We start from the raw sequence: 22,283 nt of genomic DNA, 5'->3' as shown, positions 1-22,283 counted from the left end.
CTGGGTTCAACTGCTTCCATGAGTGTTTCATCAGTTTTCACCATGAAACATATGTCAGTGGAATACTTCTCCATAATGTTCTTTGAGATTCTTTCCCTTTGCCTCATGTTCTCCTGAAATGTCTTAAAGTAACCCCAAAGTTTCTCATCTCTACCAGTACCAAGATCGATGATAGCTTCTTTGATTTGCATACCTACCGGTATGTCATGAGCCCATTGCTTCTTTCCTAAACCGGGTAGCTCATTCAGGATGTAAAGCATTAAACAAACAATTAAGTTTTCATATCTGAAGGTGCCTTTCTTGGTTCCTTTGATCTTTTTAAGGTTTAGCATTAACTCACTCCTCATCCATTCACATAAGTCATACTTCACATTATTTCTTAGCATTTGATATGCAACATGAATGCATGAACTTGCAACAGAATTCAATCAATTGGATTGCGTTACCTTATATCCTATGATCATGCTTGCAAACTTTATGTCTATGTTGGTGATTGTGCTTATCTTCGTTGATTTGTTATCCGGTGTAGAACCAGTGAGTTTTTGTACCTCTATGTTGGAAATTTTCTTACCAGGTTCTTGTCCAACCCTAGGTAAGCCGATTACAGCTTGAATAGCTTCCTTTGTGATCATGTAGGGTCTGTCTAACCAAATGAATTCGTTGTGAACCCTTCTTAGAACGTATCTACTAACTCCATCCTTAAATTCCGGTAAATACAGAATATCGGTTAACCCTAGATCCTCAATTGCCTTAAATTCTGGTTTGATATTTCCAGTGTCTCCCAATATCATTGATTGATTCATGCTTTTGATGTCTTCAATGCCCAAATCCTCAAGAGTGCAGTGAATGTATGCCCTCACATCTTCAACATACATTACTCCGTCAGGAACCCTAGAAAATGCTCCCGCAAAGTCTTCCTTGGCAATTTCAGGAACCTCCTTAAAGACTGGCCTTAACCTATCCTTGACTTCGACGATTGTGGGATTTGCAATAAAAGTAGGAGCTGAAGATCCAAATGCCATTTTGAAAAATACCAGAGTGAATGCCGGTGAAAGATTTGAGTGCTTCAGATAACTGCTCGAAATCCTTTCTCAATGCTTTGCTCGCTCTTAGTTTGCCTTTACTTTGCTCTGATTGCTTGAATGCTCGGTGAGTGAAAATGAATTCACTTACCCTCTTTTATCAGTGAATAAAACCCTAATTTTCTGTCATTAATGCTTCACCAACAACCCTACGGATGCCGGTTTCACAGTTATGTGCCGGGGTAACTTTCATCGATAATGAACACAGTTCTCCAGTCGTCTTTCTAGATCTCCTTAGATCTCTTCCGGGGTAATATGCTAAATTTAGTAGTGACTTTGCCAACCCCTAAGGCTTATGCCTCAGTTACCGGTGGAATTTTCTGTCGGTGGAGGAATACCCTGTTCTACCGGTGGATTTGCCGGTATAGATCCATCTCCACTTTGTTCTTTAGATTTTCTAACCCATCTCTTGGTGTGATCTTGTTGCATTTCATCTACCTTCTGCTTCCCTTTCTCATTGTCTTTATCATTGTTAGCCGGTTGAGTCTTGCTTCTGCAATACTTAGCAATATGACCTATTTTGTTGCATGCATAGCATGTAACATTGTTCTTCTGAATTGCTTTGACATATCCGGTATTATTATTATTTCTTGACCTACAATGATTAGCAAAATGTCCAAACTTTCCACATGCATGACATTTAACATTCATTTTGCAATCTTCTGATCTATGACCATATATCTTGAAGTTTGTGCATTGACCAGGAAGAGAATTGTAGTTTTGATTTGCCTTATTTCTACATTGTTTAGCCATATGCCCAAATTTATTGCAAACAAAACATCTACCATTGAATTTATAAGCATTAGATTTCTTTACCGGTTTCCTCTGTTCTGATGAGTTCTGCATACCGGTTGTCTGATCTTCATTAGCAGTACCAGAGCTTTCACCTTGTACAAATCCAAGTCCTCTAGAATCATCAATTTGTCTTTGTCTTTTCAGTAAGTCATCCAACTGTGCAACACTGATCCTAAACTTTTATTTATATTCACTTGCAGTAGTTAGATCATCTCTCAGAGTAGTTATTTCCCTTTCAAGTTCTTGTTCATTATTCCGGGAGTGTGCTAAATCAATTCTCAACAAATTATTCTCACGAGTCAATCTTCCACATTCATCAAACTTGTTCTTTAGAGATAAAACAAGATTATCTTCCTTCTTCTTTCTGTCCTCAATATCTTTTGATAACCTCATGGTCAGATCTTGCATTTCATTCTTCATGAGCATATTTTCTTGACTTTGTTTCTGACATTGTTCCTTAAGAGCATTCTTCTCCTCATCATCCGGTTGTTGCAAAGGTTCATTTCTTTTGGCTTGACCAGATGACAACCTTTCTTGCAGAATAAAAATGAACTCATTTGCAAAATTCAAATCTTCTTGCAATTTCAAGTTCTGCATCCTTTCAGCATCATAATCCTCAAGAGCCATCTCAAATTGTTTCTCGATAGCCATGTTCAAAGATTCCGGTTTCAGGATCTTCCTCAAGTTGTTAAACTTCTTTCGAGGTACCAAGCTTTGATACCAATTGTTGGGATCTAAGAACACTAGAGGAAAAACCACGGTGGGATTTGTGGCCCACAATATCAGCTCACTGGCCATATGAAAAGATATTACATAAAACAGGGGCCTGCACTTGTAGGAAGGCACACTGCCTAGAGCATACTGCTCATCTCTGAAGAGCCTCACTGACTACAAGCTTTCTACCAAAGTAAATTACTGAAAATGAACTCAGGAATGCATCTGCTATACCAAATAGAGTTCCGGTTCTGGTTCTGCTCTGTACCGGTTCACAATCTTGAACTATTACCGGTATTACTTCTCCTCCTTGAATGCTTTCCAAGCTATCTATAGATCATTGCATGATATAATGTTCGCATACAATAATGATCTCCATATATGTAATTAATATCACATAGTTCTGCTATACCTATATATGTCTATCACCTATTACATCACATCATCATCTCATACTTATTACAAAATTGACCTAGCAGACTGACTTATATACCTATTACACATGATATGCCTTATGTCGGCTTACAATGCATTTACAAAAGATATTTAATGTCGGCCTTGACAATAATTACAAAATGATTTACTAAATAAATCTTTCTTGATGTCGGCTTCCTTGAAGTATTGATGCCGGTGCTGGTGTCGGTGCCGGTGTAGCCCTGAATGCTTCCAATACCGGTATCTGCCGGTATGTGCCTCCTAGTGCCGGTTTGTGACTTCCATCAGATCTTGTTGCCATCAGATCTTGTTGCCATCAGTGACAACAAAATGAATCCAATGAGTGTCAATTGCCAACAACTATAACTTTATCACATCTCATGCATAGAAAGAGAAGTAAAAATAGACGATCTAAAAATAATTGACCCCATGCAAAAAATAGTGAACGTTTAAAATAGTGGAAGGCTAAAAATAGCATGTGCTTCTTGTTCTAAAAATGCAAATTACTTAAAATGGCATAAGCTATAACAGCCTTGGCTAAACATAGCAAATCCCAAAATATGCTATTCTTTTAAATAATGCTGACAACTTAATATAGTTTAAGTTATATTTAGCATGGATTAAAAATAGACTTTTGAATAGGTTACTCTAGATGAATTTGATAATTTTGTAGCTTTTCCTTGATCATGACTAAGTTGCAACCCTTTGAAAAATCTTTTAAGTCTATTTTGATGTTTTGAATCCCTTTGATAGGCACACATATAATGTCCCCTTTGTAATCAATTCAGAATTTGTGGACCATTAGCCTATTCAGTTGGTTGCCGTAGGCTAATGAGTTACAAAAAAGGAACTCTTGGAGACAGTCTACCTAGCAAGTTGGTACTATTAGATGTTTATTTGAGCTCCAGTGGTTATTATGTGTGGAGCACCCATTTCTAGAGTGATTTTGGTTTGGAGATAGTCTAACTAGCAAGTTCATAGTATTAAATGTTTATTCGAGCTCCAGTGGTTATTATGTGTGGAGCACCCATTTCTAGAGTGATTTTGGTTGAGTTCTCCAATACTTACTATTTTTAATTTTAGTAAGTCAGCTTTGGGCACCAAGCTAGTTGTTAGGTTACTATTTTTAGTATAGTTGTTGGGTTTAGTTTTTGATGTTGTCTAGATATTTGATATAGCTTAGTGGTTTTAAATAAAGTTATGATAAGTTATTAATTTTAAAGATTTAACTTTATCATTATTTTAATTTATGAAATAACAAGGACAATATGGCACCCAGTTATAAAAGGAAAATACTTTTATTTAATGAATGGGGCGTTTTGAGACTTGGATGCCACATTGGGGAAATAAGAGAGATTTTAATTAAATCAAAAGACAAAAGTTAAAGGGCAGCATAGCCTTTTGGAGTGTTATGAAAGAAATTTGAAGAGCTAATTTGTGATGCTTGGATTGATATTTTGATTAACTTCTTTATTGGAAGGATTTGTTCTTCTTGAGGGTTTGTGAGGACGAAATCCCTTACATGCAACATCTTCCACGTTGGTGAGGGGCCTGATTTTGAGGGTTTTTGTGGTTTCATATAGAAATTACGTTGGAGCTTCATTGGTGTTTTAATATCTTCTTCTTCTTCTTCAATTTTCAGAGCTTCAGATTGTTAGAGATTATTCATGGTGGTTGATTAAGGAGGATTTCGTAGTTTACGATACTTTTGTTTTGTTGTTTGAGGCTGGTCATACCTTCCTATGCTGGCTGTACTTTCCATGAGGTGGCGTGAGTGTTTACATAGGGGTTTGCTTGGAGTTTGGAGATTGTTTGTTGTTGACGGGAGGACACACTTGGGGTTGCAACATTAATTCATTTATTTCATAGATTACCCTATTGATGAATCTCCTTTTCTAGTTCTCATTTCATAGGCTATAAGAATTCCATGTAGTTCGTCCATGGATAGCTGGTCCAAATCCTCTATTTCTTCTATTGCAGAGACTTTCGAATCAAATCTATTAGGGAGTGACCTTAATGTGTTTTGAATTACAACTGGTTGATCTATTTCCTCTCCTAACCTCGTATTGTATTGACTACCTCGCCAACTCGAAGGAAGAATGTTGCAATGTTCTCCTCATCCATCATCTTGAGGCTTTCAAATTCTCTTCTTTGACTTTGAAGGTTTTTATTTTTAACCTTAGTGTCCCCTCATAAATGTTTTTTAATTTATCCCAAACTTCCTTTGCTGATTGACAGTGCATTACTTTTACAAGTTTTGGTTCACTTAGTCCACACAAAATTGCATTTTTTTTTCTTTTGCATTGTTCTCGTATGCTTTCTTCTAGGCTGCATCTAATGGAGGACTTGGAGCTTTATACTCATTCATCACTGCTTGCCAAACATCATATCCCAAAGAGCTTATAAAGGGTCCGAATCTCAAACTCCAAAATGCATAGTTAGTTCCATTAAACAATGGATCTTTGCTTCAAGAGAGTCCATTAGATTTAGCCATGTGTGCAGTTATGATCTAGTTGGTTAGACCAGTTTGAAGGGCTGGCTTTGATACCAATTGTTAGGCCCACAATTATTCTAAGAGGGGGGAGGGGTGAATCAGCATAACACTCACTTTTTCAAATTTAAAATTTATTAATCAAATAATGCAACAACTTAAATGCAAAGAACACAAGTACACTATATGTGCGGAAACCCTAAATAGGGGGAAAACCACGATAATAACATTGCTTTATATGAACAATAGTTTTACAACTTGTAGAGGCACCGACCCCTCATTCAATTTTGCGAGCACCAACTCACGAGAGGCACCAACCCCCCATTCAATTTTGTGAGCACTGTTGTCATTTTATGACACCCTTGGTCCATTAGTGAGAACCGATTAGAGATATGTTCCATGGACCAACGCTGCCCCAGTTGATCAAAGAGGAAGCAATGGAATCATGAAGTGTGAAGTGTTGTCTTGTTAGAAGGAAGTTCCTAAGTTCTTCTACCCCGGAACTCCGGAACCCCCAGGTTCCCAAGTTCCTAAGTTCTTCAACCCCCAAACTCCAGAACCCCTAGGTTCCCAAGTTCCTAAGTCTTCAACCTCGGAACTCCGGAACCCCCAGGTTCCCAAGTTCCTAGTTCTTCTACCCCGGAACTTGGGAGAACCCCCAGGTTCCCAAGTTCCTAAGTTCTTCAACCCCGAAAATCCGGAACCCCCAGTTTCCCAAGTTCCTAGTCTTCAACCCCGGAACTCCGAAACCCCCAGTTTCCCAAGTTCCTAGTCTTCAACCCCGGAACTCTAGAACCCTCGGGTTCCCAAGTTCCTAGTTCTTCTACCCCAGAAATCCGGCACCCCCAGTTTCCCAAGTTCCTAGTCTTCAACCCCGGAACTCTGGAACCCTCGGGTTCCCAAGTTCCTAGTTCTTCTACCTCGGAACTCTGGAACCCCCAGGTTCCCAAGTTTTAGTCTTCAACCTCGAAACTCCGGAACCCCTAGGTTCCCAAGTTCCTAAGTCTTCTACCCCGGAACTCCGGAACCCCCAGGTTCCCAAGTTCCTAGTTCTTCAACCCTAGAACCCCCTGGTTCCCAAGTTCCTAGTTCTTCTACCCCGGAACTCCAAAACCCCAAAGTTCCCAAGTTGCTAAGTCTTCCCAACTTCGGTGACCCAGGTTTCCGAAGTTACCCCAACTTTGGCGACCTAGGTCTTCGAAGTCTTCCAAACTACTTCTGGCTTGCAACACTTCTGGATGGCGTGATCGACACTCAAAGCTTTAAATGCTCCAACAGCTTTGGTGACTTATGTACCTTCTTTTGTGGAGTCATAGGGGTGCATTTAATGTTTTTGGCAGGATTTCCATCAAGGGAGGTACGGGGCCATGCTTGTTGTGGTGACTTATGTCATGTCTGCATACTCTGACTTTGGAAGGTTAGTCAATCCACCCTTCTCAGAATTGCCTTTTGTGGGTATGGCTAGGTTGCTTGCATGTACAAGTCAAGTGCATGCATTTCCCTGCCCTCCCAGACTGACATACAGGGGTCATGATCACTCTTGTAACCATTTTTCTATATAAAGGCTGTTAAGCCTCATTGTAAAGGGTTCTCTCCCTATTGGCTTGAGCTATTCTATGCTCGCCCACTTCTCTTGTATTTATCTTGCATTTATGCAATTGTAAGTTTGGCCTTTGGCCTTTGAATGAATTGGAATTACATTCTTGCCTTCCTTCAACTTATGCATGTTGTGTATGTTTCCTTACCTTCATCATAGCTGTATGTTTTGTGGCTCTTCTCTCCATATATGCTGTGTTAATTTGTTTTTATTGAGTGTGGCTTGTGGAAATCCTTCTCCCCTCTTGACACTTAGCAAATTCTAACCTCCATACAGGCATTTGGGTCACTCATGCAACTGAAGTTTGTGTATCTCTTGGGTATTTCAGTTGATTCCTTGTGCCATTTCGGGTGGGGAGAGGAACAATGTCTTATCTTGGTGCATCACCTCCTTTGATTTTAAGCATTTATCTCTTCCCTTTACCTTTGCAAGTTGTTAGGATAGGCTTAGGAGTAAGTTTTGAAGTGTTGAGTTGGTTCAACACTTGCACTTGGACTGAGAAGGAAGCCGGCCTTCTCCGGAGATTCAACCCCCTTGCGCAAGGTCCCACACTTCGGGGTTGTTTCTATGTTTGACAAGGTTGTTGAGTTGATAGCTCAGCAAGGGTGCGAGCTTTTGTGATAACAAGCACCAACTCACTACCTTTTGAATCTGAAATAATTCTTACATAAGTCTGCTGATGTCCTGATCACCAATCTGCTGCAAGAGATTATAATCTCTTATTTTAAATTCTGCACATTATCTCCTTTTCAGTAATTTGGTATTTCCCCTTGGCATATGCACTATACTCTCCACCTTTTACACACAACACACATTACACTCCAATATCTTCTTATATCTGCCCCAAGAGAGGCTATTGTCTTAGTGGTCATTACCCATCAACAGAATGGACACATCCTTTGTTATTTTGGTTTGCACATTTTACTGATTGCACCTCTTGATACAACGTACCAATAGTCACGTTTCCTCTTAATTCTCTGCCTTTAGTGATGACACAGCACTTCGTTTCATTGTGCCTTTTCTTTCATTAATCTGTCTTAACAAATTGAACCTTGCTTTTTGTTTGTTAACAAACACAAAGTGGAACACACTCTTCACTTCTAAATGGCATTCTTTCATGTGCTGACTTTGGTCAAATGTTTATGTTTAGACAAGTCGTTAAGGCTTGAGTTAGATCTTTATGAAGTCACTGTCTTTACACTAATCTGCCACCTTTCTTACATCAGATTTTTAATATTTATCTGCTGTGTGCTTTTTATGTGAGTCGCTTCTGTTATATGAATCGAACTTGCTTTTCATATTATGTGCTGTATATTTATCTGCTGTGCGCCTTACATTACTGCTGGATGCCTTTGACACATCAGCCATCATTAATAACAATCTATAATCTCTGTTCTTTTACGACCTATTGGCCAGCATATTAATCTGCCTCTGAAGATGTAAGTTTGCAAATCTTAGAGTAATCCCTCGTCGACATTCTTCTATCTGCTGTAGCATTCATTTCTGTTCATCGTTCTCTGGTCTGTTTGCTGCCATAATACAGTCTGATAAACCTCTCAACTCTGACATCAATGACAACATCTCAACAGTTATATGTTACAATCTGCATTTTTTTTTTTCCTTAGAAGTCTTGTGTTTATTCTACCATGCATTAAGAATTTTTAAACTGCATTTATTAACATTCTAGTATATTGATATTTAAATGTATCGCCTGTCCCATTAAAATATTGCTCTGTGGGGTTCTTGTTCCCCCTTCGTGGCTATATGTACTAGTTTCTTGATTACTTGTGTTGGTAGTCCCTTCTTTTATATTTCTTTGCTTTTGTTTTTCCCCTTTGTGGGGCCTTTCTAGGTTTCTCTACCGAGAATGTTTTAAACTGCTGCATTCTTGAATCCCATTCACCTACATTTGGTCATCTATGGACATTAATATGATTTCTTTTTATCTTGTAGGCATGATTTGTGAATTCATTTTATAGAGGAGAATTTGTTTGATCTTATGAAAGTTTCTGTTGCTCTTGCAGGTAACAGTTATCAAGATATATTGCATTCAAACAAAAATGCATTTATGGCTGGAGGCCAAGATGATGATTTGAGTGTAACAGACGCTTATCTTTTGCATCTTGTATGTGTTGGAATTATGGACCTATATTATATTTTTTATGTTTGTGTTATTTTGGTCAGAGTTCTGCACCCTCAAATTCCTGTCAATTATGATTTGGTCTCTCTCGTATCATCCATTTTCATTTTTCAATGCACAGATGCTATTTTTATTAATATAGTTGATTATTTGCATGATGAAGTGGGTTTGATGTTGCAGCTTAATCATGTTTATAAAACAAGAGACATAGTTACAAAAAATAATGCTAGATTGAGTCAACAGTCAAATAATGGAGATAAATTGATAAATGCTGCTGAGCCTCCCCGAGATCAAGGATTTACTCGTCCAAAGGTGGCATCACTTCCTACATTGTTGTGAGTTGTTTTATTTATTTTTCTTTCAAAACAGGAAAAGGGAGGCAAATATATCTCAGACTGACATTGTTTAATACAGGTTCTAATTCTTGTGCCACTTCGAAGCATTGCTCTTAGGACTGTAAAGAGGTTAATTGAGTTGATACCAAACTCATGCAAAGTATGAATTCTTCTTTCCTACCAACTGATGTTTTGCTTTTTTTTGGCCAACATTTATACTTATAATTTATTCACTGTTAGTCCAAACCAATTAACGGATAACTGATATCTAACAAAGTGAAGTATGTGAGAAATGTATTCTATCTATCTATAAGAAATATAAGCTTGACCAGTAGAATTATCAACAGTTTCAATGATAATTATGTGATCTCTCTACTTAAATTCTAGTCTGTTGAGACTTGCAATTGTATGACAATTCATTATGGACTATGGTCAATGTCTTTGCTGGGAATATGCATTTCATCAGAGGGATTGCTAGAATTGTTTCTCTTGAACTATGGAATATACGTTTCTGGAGATATATAAAAGATGATTGACTTCCAATTAAAAAGAGAAAAATAATTCTTACCTGGCTTTGTTGACATCCTTCAATGTCTTCTTTTAATTTGTTTAGCACTGTTTATCATTGATAATAGTGTTTACTATTGGTGCTTTCTTAGTTAAAATTCTTCCGATTCCATTTTGGCACTTATTTTTATCTTTTATATATACACTAATGATATGAATGTCACTCGCTTAAGTGTAAGGAAAGCTATCATACATTGACCAGTTCATAGTTGCTGTGTAAAGTTTGGTCTCTGATCATAGCAGCTCTATTCTATCTTGTTATAGTTCGGGTTTAGTTTGTTTGTTGCATCTGGATAAATTGAGTGGTCTTTAATTTCCATATGAAATGTTTTTAGATAAAATGAGCCTCGTTTCTTGATTTATCTTCTGTTATCAACTATAACAGCAACTGAAGTTACAAAAAAGAAAATCATTCATGCCAGTGTTTGAATTATTAGCTGAGAATCATTTAGGCTAGAATCACATTTGTAAGTTTGTAATGTCTGTTAGCCGCATTATTGTATACGGGAATACGACTAGTTAATTAAGTTGTAATTGGGTTTGTTAGTTGGTAGCCGAGCGGTGGTAGTTGCGGTGCGACGGTTGGCACTCGCACCCCCTCGGTATCTTTATATACTTCAGAATGTAACTTGCAACAAGAACTAGGAGGGGAATAATATCTCTTATACTTGTCTGATATCTATGGCGTTATTATTCTGCATTACGTGCTTTATGTTTTAAGTTATTCACCTGAGAGGGCAAACATTTGGCGCCGTTGCCTAGACGTACTCGGGAACGGAAGACGTGGATGGCGTACGGACACAATGGGCCTACCCGTTGGTGAAATAAACCGAGAGGCCGATGACGCGCGAACAGAACTTTACACAGGAGAAGACACGGCAACGAGAGAATTTTCAATTTTGCTCCAAGGAGCCATCTAGACCTACGTCCGACGAGAGGCGGCGGAGGCAGAAATCCCACCAAGTGCCGTGTGGACAGTGCTGGAGGTTAGCCTAGCAGTAAACCGGTTGATGAACCACCTCCCCCGGTTGCTTGCACAGGCATCGTTGGCACAACAGGCTCGTCTGGAGGAGATTGCCCAGGAAGAGCGACGACAACAAATCCTTCAACGCTACGAAGAAAACAGCCGACGAGAAACGGAACGAGATGGCGCCAGGCCAGGAGGGAATTGAACCTTGAACTTTTTATATTCAAATAAAAGTGTCATTGACACGAGTTGTATTGGAGGAAATGAATTAATAAAGATGTGTTTTGATTTATGTATTGTGAGTTATGGAAATGTGCGACAATTAATGCCCAACCTATTGAATAAAGATAGAAATAAAAAAGCAGAAACGGACGAGTGGGAGGCCGCGCAGAGGGCCTTGATTCTGGAGCAGCAAGTAGAACGTAGACGGAGGCTGAGGCAACTTGCCGAAGGACGACCTGCCGAAGGGTGGCCCGAGGGGAACCAAGGAGGTGTCACGGAGGGTGCAGAAGCCGATGGAAATTTCTACGCATCGCCAGAGCATCGTAGGACGCGGAGCCACGAAGAGTTTCTGGAAGAAACAAGGTTACGGCGAAATCTAGTCGAGGAGACTCGGGATCAGTTTAGAAACTTATCCCTTACACCACGGAGTGAAGATCACCAACAGGAACTAGGAGTGGGTGCGGGTGAGAGCGAAGGGGAGGGCAATCGTACGGCTGTAGGTGCAACGCACGACAGGCAGACCACGGTACCACCAGTCACCCATGCAGGACACACCACGGGTGCTGGAGGGAGCGGCGCAGGGGCTCAGACACAACAACAGCCACCTCAGGGGAGACGACTCCCATCAATGGCAGGTAAACAGAAACTACCGAAGTTCAATGGCGACGGGAAGGAGGATCCCGTTCACCATTGTCAAACGTGCGAAACCATATGGTCAGCAAACGGTGTTACCGATCAAGATGAATGGGTATCACAATTCCCAGCAACCTTGAGGGGAGTGGCCATAAACTGGTACTTAGATATGGACAAAGCTAAAGTTGGCACATGGCTCGACCTGAAGAAGGAGTTTGGGATAGAGTTCCGTCTCCTGAGAGATGACAACGAAATAGTCGCTGAGATCTATGGAACGAAGCAGAATAAGAACGAGACAGTGCGAGCTTATAGTCGGCGGTTGAAGGAACTACTGGGAAAAATGGAGAGTCAACCAGCAGATGGGTTGAAAAAGCGATGGTTCATGGAGGGACTAAAGCATTCCCTCCGAAAGACAATGAAAATCGTTCCACCTACATCGTATGAAGACGCATACAATAGAGTGATGGATCTCGAGAGCGAGACCAAGATATCGAAGAAAAAGAAGAAGGATAGCTCGTTCGAGGAGGATGACTCGTCACAGGAAAGCAGCAGCGACAACGAGGCTGGCAAACGGGTGCAAGCGCTCCAGAAAGACATGGAGCGAATGAGAAGGGAATTCAAAACAATGAGAAGCACTAGTCGTACCGAAGGGGACATATGGTGGACTGAGTGCAAAGAGGAGGGGCACACAAAGGGTACTTGCCCGAAGAAGGCATTCTGCGAGATTTGCCAAGTGATGGGACACTCCACCAAGGAGTGCCCATACAACATGAAAACCCGAAGCACGCAAATGAACCAGGTGTTGTTCACGGAGCAGGCTACAACATCCGCACCAGCGGGTATGGGCCAACAAACTAACACAACGACATCATCTAGAGGATACCGGGATAATAGACGCAGCGGCGGAAGAAATAATAACAATAACAATAACAGAAACCGGATCTAGTATGACGCCAAGGGTCGGCCAATGATTCAGTGTAGGGCCTGCAATCAGTGGGGACACTTCGCCCGCGATTGCACGAAGGAAGCCAACCCTCAGCACCTCTGCTGATGGTGCGGGCCAGGCGACCATGAGGACGCAAATTGCCCGAAGCCTGGTGTAAACCTTCTAAACATAGAACCTACGAAGGCAGAAGTGTTGGCAATCACAAGGGCACAGGCTAAAAAGAGTGTATACCCAAATCCCCGCATGGAGACCGAAAGGGTGTGGGAAGCAAGAGACGAGATCACAAAGGAAATGGCCGCACAAAGGCAGAACAGCCACCAGACCGCAAGTCCCCTACGGACGAGGGGAGAAGAGGAAATCTTAAGGCAAATATTGCAGGTAGAGGTACCCGTGAGAATTCAAGACCTCCTGGAGACCATGCCACAGCTAAAAACGGCTATCTTAAACTCTGTACCCCCACAAGTAAAAACGAGGGAGGTCGTGAGCCCCACGGTCGACCCCATGTTGTTGGTAGTCAACAGCGGACGCCACCCGACGGTGGTAGAAATGGGTATACTGGGGACTACCTTGACAGACACTATTGTGGACGGAGGGTCAGGAGTAAATGTACTCCCAGAAGCGACATGGAAAAAATTGGGAAAGCCAACGTTGTGGCCCCCTACGTTCAACCTACTAGGGGCAGACCAACACGGGATTAAACCCCTTGGTAACCTCATGGGCCAGCAGGTGATGGTTGGCACGCAGCCATTCGTGCTGGATTTTGTAGTAATCCCCTTGAAGCAGAAAGGATATGACGCCATTCTTGGGCGGGGGTGGCTCATTGCAACAAAAGTGAACCATAATTGGAAGCAGAATACCCTTTCTTTGGAAAACATCGGGAGGAAGTACGTGATCGATCTCTGTACGCAGATGGTGAGTGAGGAGTTAGCCTCCTCCTCCGACTCGGAATCTGAGGGAGACCAGTTAGCGGAGGGTGGAGATGGACGCTGCATGGAGTCTAGTGACGAAGGGGTGTTAGAACTAGAGGCATGCTCAGGGGACGACGGGGACTCTTTGAATGGCCTCTTCCATTGGCAAATGGGAGATTATGAACTATTTACACCCTCGTGTAACGTATTGAGCATCGAAGAACCAGATATATTTCCCCCAGAATATGGCGAGTACAAGGAAGGGGAGGCATCAGTGAATGAGACGCCGACACAACAATTCCCGAAGGGGGAGCCCATTAAATATCAGGAAGCCAATTTAAAGGAAACAAATCTCGGGGAGACGAGTGACCCCAAGATCATCCTTGTCGGAGATGACTGGAATCCAGTGTTGAAGGCCACAACCTTCAAAATTTTCCTTGAATACAAGGATGTCTTTGCATGGACATACAAGGACTTGAAGGGCGTGCCCCCAGAGTTATGTGTACACCGAATAACATTGGTACCGGGAGCCCAGCCGATGAGGAAGCAGCCTTACCGAATGAACAAAAATTATGCTACACGGGTGCACGACGAAATTGAGCGGATGTTGGAAGCGGGCATAATCTTCAAAGTGCAGACAAGCGAATGGGTGTCTCCCATTGTGATTTCCCTCAAGAAAGAGGCCAATCAGATCCGGATCTGTGTAGACTTCCGGTGCCTGAACGCTGTCACTATTAAAGACCCGTTTCCCATACCCTTCACCGACAGCATCTTGGAGAAAGTAGCTGGACATGAAATCTATTCCTTCATGGATGGGTTCTCTGGGTACATCCAAATATCCATCGTAGAGGAAGATAAGTTGAAAACAATTTTCGTGATGGAGGACGGTGTGTACGCATACAACCGAATGCCCTTCGGTCTATGCAATGCACCTGCCACCTTTTAGTGCATCATCTTGCACATCTTCGACAAGATGTCGGTGGGGAACTTCAAAGCCTTCCTGGATGATTGGTCTATTTACAACGGATAGGACATCCACTTAAAAACTCTGGGGGAGTGCCTAGAGAGATGGCGGAGGGCACGGTTGGCCCTCAACCCGAAGAAATGTAGATTCATGGTACCACAGGGAAGATTGCTGGGACACATTGTGTGTAAAGAAGGATTGAAAACGGACCTGGACAAGATTCGGGTAATAGTAGAAATGGAACCTCCTACGGACGTCACGAGGATAAAGTCCTTCCTTGGTCATGTGGGGTACTACAGGAGGTTCATCAAGAACTTCGCTGAGGTGTCCCACCCGTTGGATAAGTTGACAAGGAAAGGGGAACCATACATTTGGGCAGAGCCACAGAGCAAGGCCTTTGAAGAGTTGAAGACAAGGTTGATGGGAGCACCCATACTGGCATACTCGAATTGGGATAAGGAATTTCACGTTCACGTGGATGCCTCAAACTATGCCATCGGGGCTACATTAGCCCAAGTAGAAGGACACGGGTTAGACCACCCTGTTTACTTTGGTAGCAGGTTGCTCTTGAAGGCGGAAAAGAACTACAGTACCACAAAACGTGAAGCCCTTGGTATGGTCTATGCCGTACAGAAATTCCGTCATTACCTCCTGGTCACACCATTTACATTTTACGTAGACCACCAGGCACTCATGTACTTGGTAAACAAGCCTATTATCCAGGGGAGGATAAGCCATTGGCTATTGCTACTTGTTGACGTGTATTTTGTACACAATCATACACAGAATAAAATACCCAAGGGTACCTTATCCTCTCTTGAATAAAATCTCTAACTGCTGAAGATATCGCAAAAAGGATCAGTTAGGGTGACTTCAATGTTCTTTTAAGTAGGGTCTCTACGTGTGGACAAGCACCAGTGGTTGTTGTGATTGCTATTTCATCAAGGGGTCTTACGCCAAATCCGAACTGCAGGAATAGGGTTTCCTAATACTAATAAGCTCTCAAAAAAGATCAAAAGAGTAGGGCTTGCAAGAGATAAAGTCTAATCTAATCCTAAGAATGACTCAATGTGGACGAGACTTGGCAAGATTCTACCAACTTCAATATTGCCATAAAGTAACAACTCAATTGAAATTGATGCGATCTTCTAAGGTAACAAATGATTTTTCAATTCATCAAGGATCATAAACACTACCACAAAGGCACATGTCCAAGATACAACAATGATTGAAAGTTTAAGTGATTCAAGTTGATCCAGTTGACCACGCAAAGCGTTCCTACAATCAACAAGAAGCTAGTGGTTTGGAAAGTGAACCTCACCAACGATCAAGCCCAACACTTTGTCCTTCAAATTAAAACACTATCTTGATTGAGAATGATTCAAGAAAACGAACAACCATGAAGATAACCACAAGAATTGCAATAAAACACCATAACTTCAATATTTTATTGATCTCAAAGCCATCATGAACAACAATTGTTTGAAATTCCTTCTTCAAAGCTCAATCTTGCTACAAAAACAACTTGCTTCTAATCTCTCTAATTTCTCCTTAATCTCTAATTTTTCTAGTTCTAGTTACAAAATGAAAAGAAATGAGGGTATATATAGCATCCTCAATTACAATGAATGGTCCAGATCAAAATAAGATCAATGGCCAAGATTATGACACCTAAACCCTAATTAGGGTTTGTTACAACCATTACATAACATTTAATGCTTGACCAATGATAAAATTGTATTGCTTGGACACATTTCCTCTCTAGAAATTTCCACCAATGGATAGCTAGGGTAGGTACATTGGAGTTTGTGCCACCTTCTATGAATTAGGTACATTGAACCTGGACATTGTTGAGGTGGACCAATCCGACTGGAGGAGTGATGACTAGGATGTCACCTCGTCTGACACTTGTAGCTTGGTAGATATTCAATTTGATGTTGTTGAGAAGCTATCTTTAATTAACTCTTGTTCTAACTCCTTTTGTCCTTGATTTGCAGGATGATTGATGTACCTCGCCTTGGAATGCTGGATTGGAAGAGGTCGCCCTTATCTTGAGGATGCTGGATCGAAGAAGGTCGTCCTTGTCAATGCTAGACTGGAGGAGGTTGCCCTTATCTTTGCTTGATCGTCCTTGATGAGACCGTCCTTGATCTGGCTTGATTTTCCTTGAGAAGAGTCTTTCGACTTGTAGATCTTTTGAGCTTGGGAGTCGCCATCTTGATACCTACACAACATTTCATAATAAGTAATAGATTTTGCAATGTATAAACATAGATTAGATTAAGGATTGAATTTAGGAAACTTCATGATAAGTCCTTGAGTTATCATTTCCTAAATACGATTGAGCTTACTGAAATTTCAAAATTTCAAAATTCAAAATTTAAACTATGACGATCAAAATTCAAAATTAAGACAAGGGATCTTCGCCATACCTCACTTTGAGAGCTAACTCTAAAAAGATGCAAAAATATGAAATTCGCTTAGGCAAAAAATGAGGTTTGAAGATTCCAACGTGATCTTCCTCTAGCAAAGGCACCTTCTTAGTTAATTTCACCACCTTGAGGACAAATTCGCTTCACTTGCAATAAAATTCGCACTCCTCCTTGGATGGAATTTCGCACTTCTCCTTGCTTTCCAAATCGCATATGAAAGGATGATAAAATGATGATTTAAAATGAGATATCACACCTCCCTTTATAGGCGCTTACCTCTTCAACCCCATAGGCCGACTTTTGCAAATAAATAAATTTTAAATAAAAAGAGGAGGCCGACTTTTGCAAAATATAAAAAAAAAATAAAACCCAAGCGCCCCAATTTATTTATTTAAAATAATAATTAATTAATTTAATACCTTCATATTTAAAAGTTTCGATTTTTTAAAGGCAAAATTAATTAATTAAATGTCTTGTGCACACTTATTAAATGCAAATTTTAATCAGATATTTCAAATTTTATTGAAATTTTGCATTTAATGCGATTTGAAAATGATGTTGGCGCCAAAAATATGGGAGAATAATGGATATTAACCTTATCGCTCTGGTCCCTGGGAGAGGGACAGGAGCGCTTTAGCATTTTGGTCTTGATTTTTATGCCTTTTACGTTCAAAGTCACTTCCCTTACGTCCAAATTAGCATCTTAATTGGGAACCTTGAGCTTGATCGATTCAATCTTTTGAATGAATGTCTCTCAAACCATTTTCGCCCTGGTCCCTTGGTGAGGGACAGGAGCGAACTTTGTATTTTAGCTCCAAATCGTCAACTTTTAACATTAACTCTTTGTTCATCACCTTTCTAATGACGTTTCGGACCTTGCATGACTTCGCCTTGCTATCGTTTTTTGAAGGAAATGACCAACTTAGTGAATATCGCCTTGGTCCTTGCCTGAAGGACAGGAGCGATCTTTGGTGTCTTGGGCTCATTCTTGTTTCTATCAACTCGCAATTGCCTTCACAGTGTAAAATGAGGTCCCTTGATCCTTCTTGAACGTATGAAATGGGATTGATATTCAAAATTTAAGCACACCTAGAGATTTCGCTCTGGTCCCTGGGAGAGGGACAGGAGCGAACTTAGGCATTTCATCATATTTGGCGATCTTTGCAACTTCGTTTCTCTTGAAGCACCTTCAAAACATCATTGCCTCCTCGTACCTTGGTCTGGAGTGATTTTAAACTTGTAAGGAAGGCAACATAACTAATATTTCGCCTTGGTCCCTGGCTGAGGGACAGGAGCGAATTTGCATTTGTAAGCTCAATCACACTTTGCCAATGTTTAAAAATATCTTCAATGGACTCGTCATGCTCCCTTTCATTCATCTTTAGGATGGAATTCATTTCAACTTGGTGAGAAATCCTCCTTAGTAAGAAATCGCTCTGGTCCCTGGCTGGGGGACAGGAGCGCCTAGGACAACATAGGCCTCACTTGGCATTTTACAATCTTCAAATTATCTTCAACGGGTTCGTTACGCCTCCTTTGCTTGCCTCAAAGTTAAAACTTACTTGATCTTTGCCCAAATCTTGCCTTATAAGGAAATTCGCTCTGGTCCCTGAGAGAGGGACGGGAGCTCCCACTAAAATTCGCCCTGGTCCCTTGGTGAGGGACAGGAGCGATTTTGCTTCTATGGTCCGTTTTCCTCATGATGACATTTTCAAGTTATATTCAATTGATAAGATGTATCTCTTCTGTTCTCCCCAAATCGCGAAATCGTTCAAATCTTGCAAGGACAAGGCAATGCTGGATTTTAAGCTTCGGTCCTTCAGTGAGGGACAGGAGCGATTTTTGCTCCTGGCACATTTCCACGTTTGCAAATTTCCTCAAATTATATTCACTGGAAAGAACATGCCTCCCCTTATCTCTCCCAATCCAAAATTCATCTTGATCCTGCAAGGACAGTAAAATTTTGAGAAACAAGCTCCGGTCCTTCAGTGAGGGACAGGAGCGATTTTTGTCCCTGAGGGCAAATGTTCAACTTTTGTTGCAAATGACTAAGTCCTGGCGTTCCATCACGTTTATTCCATCTTTCAACACGCCCTTGACGTTTTAGCTTGATCAAAATGAAGTCAGAATGGTCCAGACAAGACATTTCGCCCTGGTCCCTGACTGAGGGACAGGAGCGATTTGTCCTAAATTCCAAAAATTCGCCATTTTCAAATCTCAAAATCTTCAAAGGTTTCAATTCGCGTTCAAACGCATCTCCTGGCGACCCTGCACAATACAAATGAAACAAATTAATAACCAGGATGCATAAAATATCACTTTCGCCCTAGTCCCTGGCTGAGGGACAGGAGCGATTTTGCTTCCCTAGGCCAAAATATCATGATTTTAGAGTTTTAAACACTTGACAAGGCAACAATAAGACTTTTCCAATGTCCGGAATCAATTATCAAAATTTTCAAAATTTGGTCAAAATCATTCAATCAGACAAAATTCCATAATTCCATCATCAACACTTAGGCAAAATTCGGGCTTATATTCAAAATTCCGACTGAACCTAGACCAACCCACTCGACCTCTAACGAATTTACCCCACTTCAAAATTGCATCCTACGAGAGGAAGCTCAACAATCTCTCAAAATTGGACTGGACTCTGGCTTAAAATCATCAAAACGGAAACCCTAAGGCTTGACCCTAATCCAGACGACTCAAAAACCCTAAAAGCAGAGAGAGAAACAGGCAAAACCGAGCAAAAAAAAAAAAAAAAAGAGGGGGTCCCCATTTTAATGGGGCGATGTGTGAAATGGTCACAACACTACTGCAGGAGTTCACATTTTTAATTGTGGTAAGACCAAGGTGAAGCCATGTCATAGCCGACCAGCTGTCCCGGATTAAGTCGGGGGAACCTCCAGAGGGAGTAAATGATGATTTTCTGGATGCACACTTGTTCCAAATAGCCATACTCCCTTTGTGGTACAGGAAGATTGGAGAGTACCTATCGACGTCCTGATTTCTGGAGGGTATGCCTCCAGGGGAACGGAGAAAGCTCGAATTAAGGAGCAGGACTTTTTCACTCATCAACGGGTTACTCTACAAAATGGGGCCAGACCAGGTATTAAGGCGTTGTGTCATGGAGGAAGAAGTCTCGAGCGTATTAAGGGAGGCACACGAACGACCCGCAGGTGGACATATGGGCCTAGACACTATAGCCCGCAAGGTGCTTCTCGCAGGACTGTGGTGGCCAATGGTACATCACGACGCCAAGGGGTGGGTCGTGGGGTGCGACACTTGCCAACGGGCGGGCAAACCTCTGAAGCGGGACTTCATGCCCCTCAACCCGTCGCATGCACAGGAACTCTTTGAATGATGGGGACTCGACTTTGTGGGTCCTCTTAAGGCCAGCCGCACACAACGGTGCCGGTACATCGTAGTTGCGACAGAATACTTGACCAAGTGGGTGGAGGCAAGGGCTTTCCCGGATAATTCGGCAGTAAGCACAGCGAAATTTATTTACGAACAAATCATTACGCGATATGGTATACCTATTCAGTTGACCAGTGACCGGGGGGGGCCACTTCGTGAACCATGTCATACGGTTATTGACATCAGAGTTCAAGATTTTTCACTCATTATCGTGCCCGTACTACCCACGTGCCAATGGCCAGGCGGAGGCCACAAACAAAATATTGGTATCGGTAATTTACAAGTCCTGCAGGGTAGAAAAGGAAGATTGGGAGGAGAGGTTACCCTCTGTACTATGGGCCTACAGAACGACTTACAAAGTGACCACGGGTCAGACCCTGTTCCAACTCATGTACGGGCAGGAGGTGGTGGTGCCAGCGGAATTCATGGTGCCAAGCCTTCGCATTGCAGTAGAGAACAAACTCGGGGATATGGAGAGTCTGAGGGAGAGACTGTATGCCTTAGGTAAGTTGGACAAAAAAAGAATGCTGGCACAATGGGCCACAGAGGCAGCCCAGCAAAGACGAAAGGTGTGGCACGACAAGCACCTGCGGCGAATGAAGTTTACTCCCAGACAGCTAGTGTTGAAATTCAACGGGAAGAACGAAATTAAACCTGGGAAATTCAGAGTGCGATGGCTAGGGCCCTTTCGGATACACGAGGTCAATACGAACGGGGCGATTAAGTTGTGGATGCTAGACGGGAAGGAGGTGCTAGATGCCATCAATGGATCGAAATTAAAGATTTATCATGAACGGAGGGAACCTGGCCCCCCTAGTCTAGATGTTTGTCAGTCTAGTTTAAGATAGAAAATATATATATATATATAAAAATAAAAAAATAATTTTAAAAAAAAAAAAAATTAAAAAAAAAGAAGAAAAAAGTGGGTCCACCGTGCGGTGGAACCACCAACGGTGGGACCACCGAGCAGTGGAACCACCGTGCGGTGGGGCCACCAAAGGTGGTCACCCACACACCGCACACCCAACATAAAACCCCCGCATAGCACCACGCAACATTAAAACGCCAGCAAAACAAAAAGGAGGATGAGCCCGCACACGCCGCACAGCCCCGAAACACTACGCAGCACACAAAGGGAAAAAGAGGCACATGCCGCACAGCCCGCACACGGGAAAACGAAAGACGCTCGCACAATCCCACGCAGCCACACAAAGGAAAAAAAGGGACCGCCACAGGTAGACCAGCCACACAAGAAAAAGGAGGTCGTTACGAAGGTGCCTAAGACCGTACGATTTTAACGAGAAATCAGTTATACAGAGATTAATGGATTCAGCAGGGAAAAGAAGTTGGAAAAAACAGTTGCACGCTTCCTCCAGTAGCAGCCAGAGGGATAGCAATATCAGGATTTTAGCGTCAGGAGTACGTGTTGCAGGCAGCACCATGGATGCCAGTGCCCGACAAAAGCAAAAACAGAAGGCACCACAAGCTACCATAAGTGCGAAAAACACAGTGACGCCCCAGAACATCACCTTTGAAGGCTTGAATAGGTCGGAATGCCGGAAATGGTGGCAGGACACTCCCGAGGATGATCTGGTGAAGCGAAACCTCCGAAAGGCGGAAGTGGAGTGGGCTATT

The 22,283-nt window shown here is 41.8% G+C and overlaps 1 protein-coding gene across 10 annotated transcripts in view; it reads left to right on the top strand.

Moving 5' to 3' along the window:
* Positions 1 to 22,283, top strand: part of LOC131057423 (protein NUCLEOLAR FACTOR 1-like) — a 362,090-nt gene that overhangs the window by 236,225 nt on the left and 103,582 nt on the right. For all 10 annotated transcript variants that reach the window (XM_059221122.1, XM_059221116.1, XM_059221119.1 and 7 more), the window contains 3 exons: positions 9,139 to 9,239; positions 9,435 to 9,566; positions 9,669 to 9,749. In XM_059221122.1, coding sequence (XP_059077105.1) covers positions 9,139 to 9,239; positions 9,435 to 9,566; positions 9,669 to 9,749 — 314 coding nt within the window. The remainder of the gene's footprint in view (positions 1 to 9,138; positions 9,240 to 9,434; positions 9,567 to 9,668; positions 9,750 to 22,283) is intronic.

Source organism: Cryptomeria japonica, chromosome 5 (assembly GCF_030272615.1).
Source record: "Cryptomeria japonica chromosome 5, Sugi_1.0, whole genome shotgun sequence".
Lineage (NCBI taxonomy): Eukaryota > Viridiplantae > Streptophyta > Pinopsida > Cupressales > Cupressaceae > Cryptomeria > Cryptomeria japonica.
This window is presented reverse-complemented; position numbering and strand designations above follow the sequence as displayed.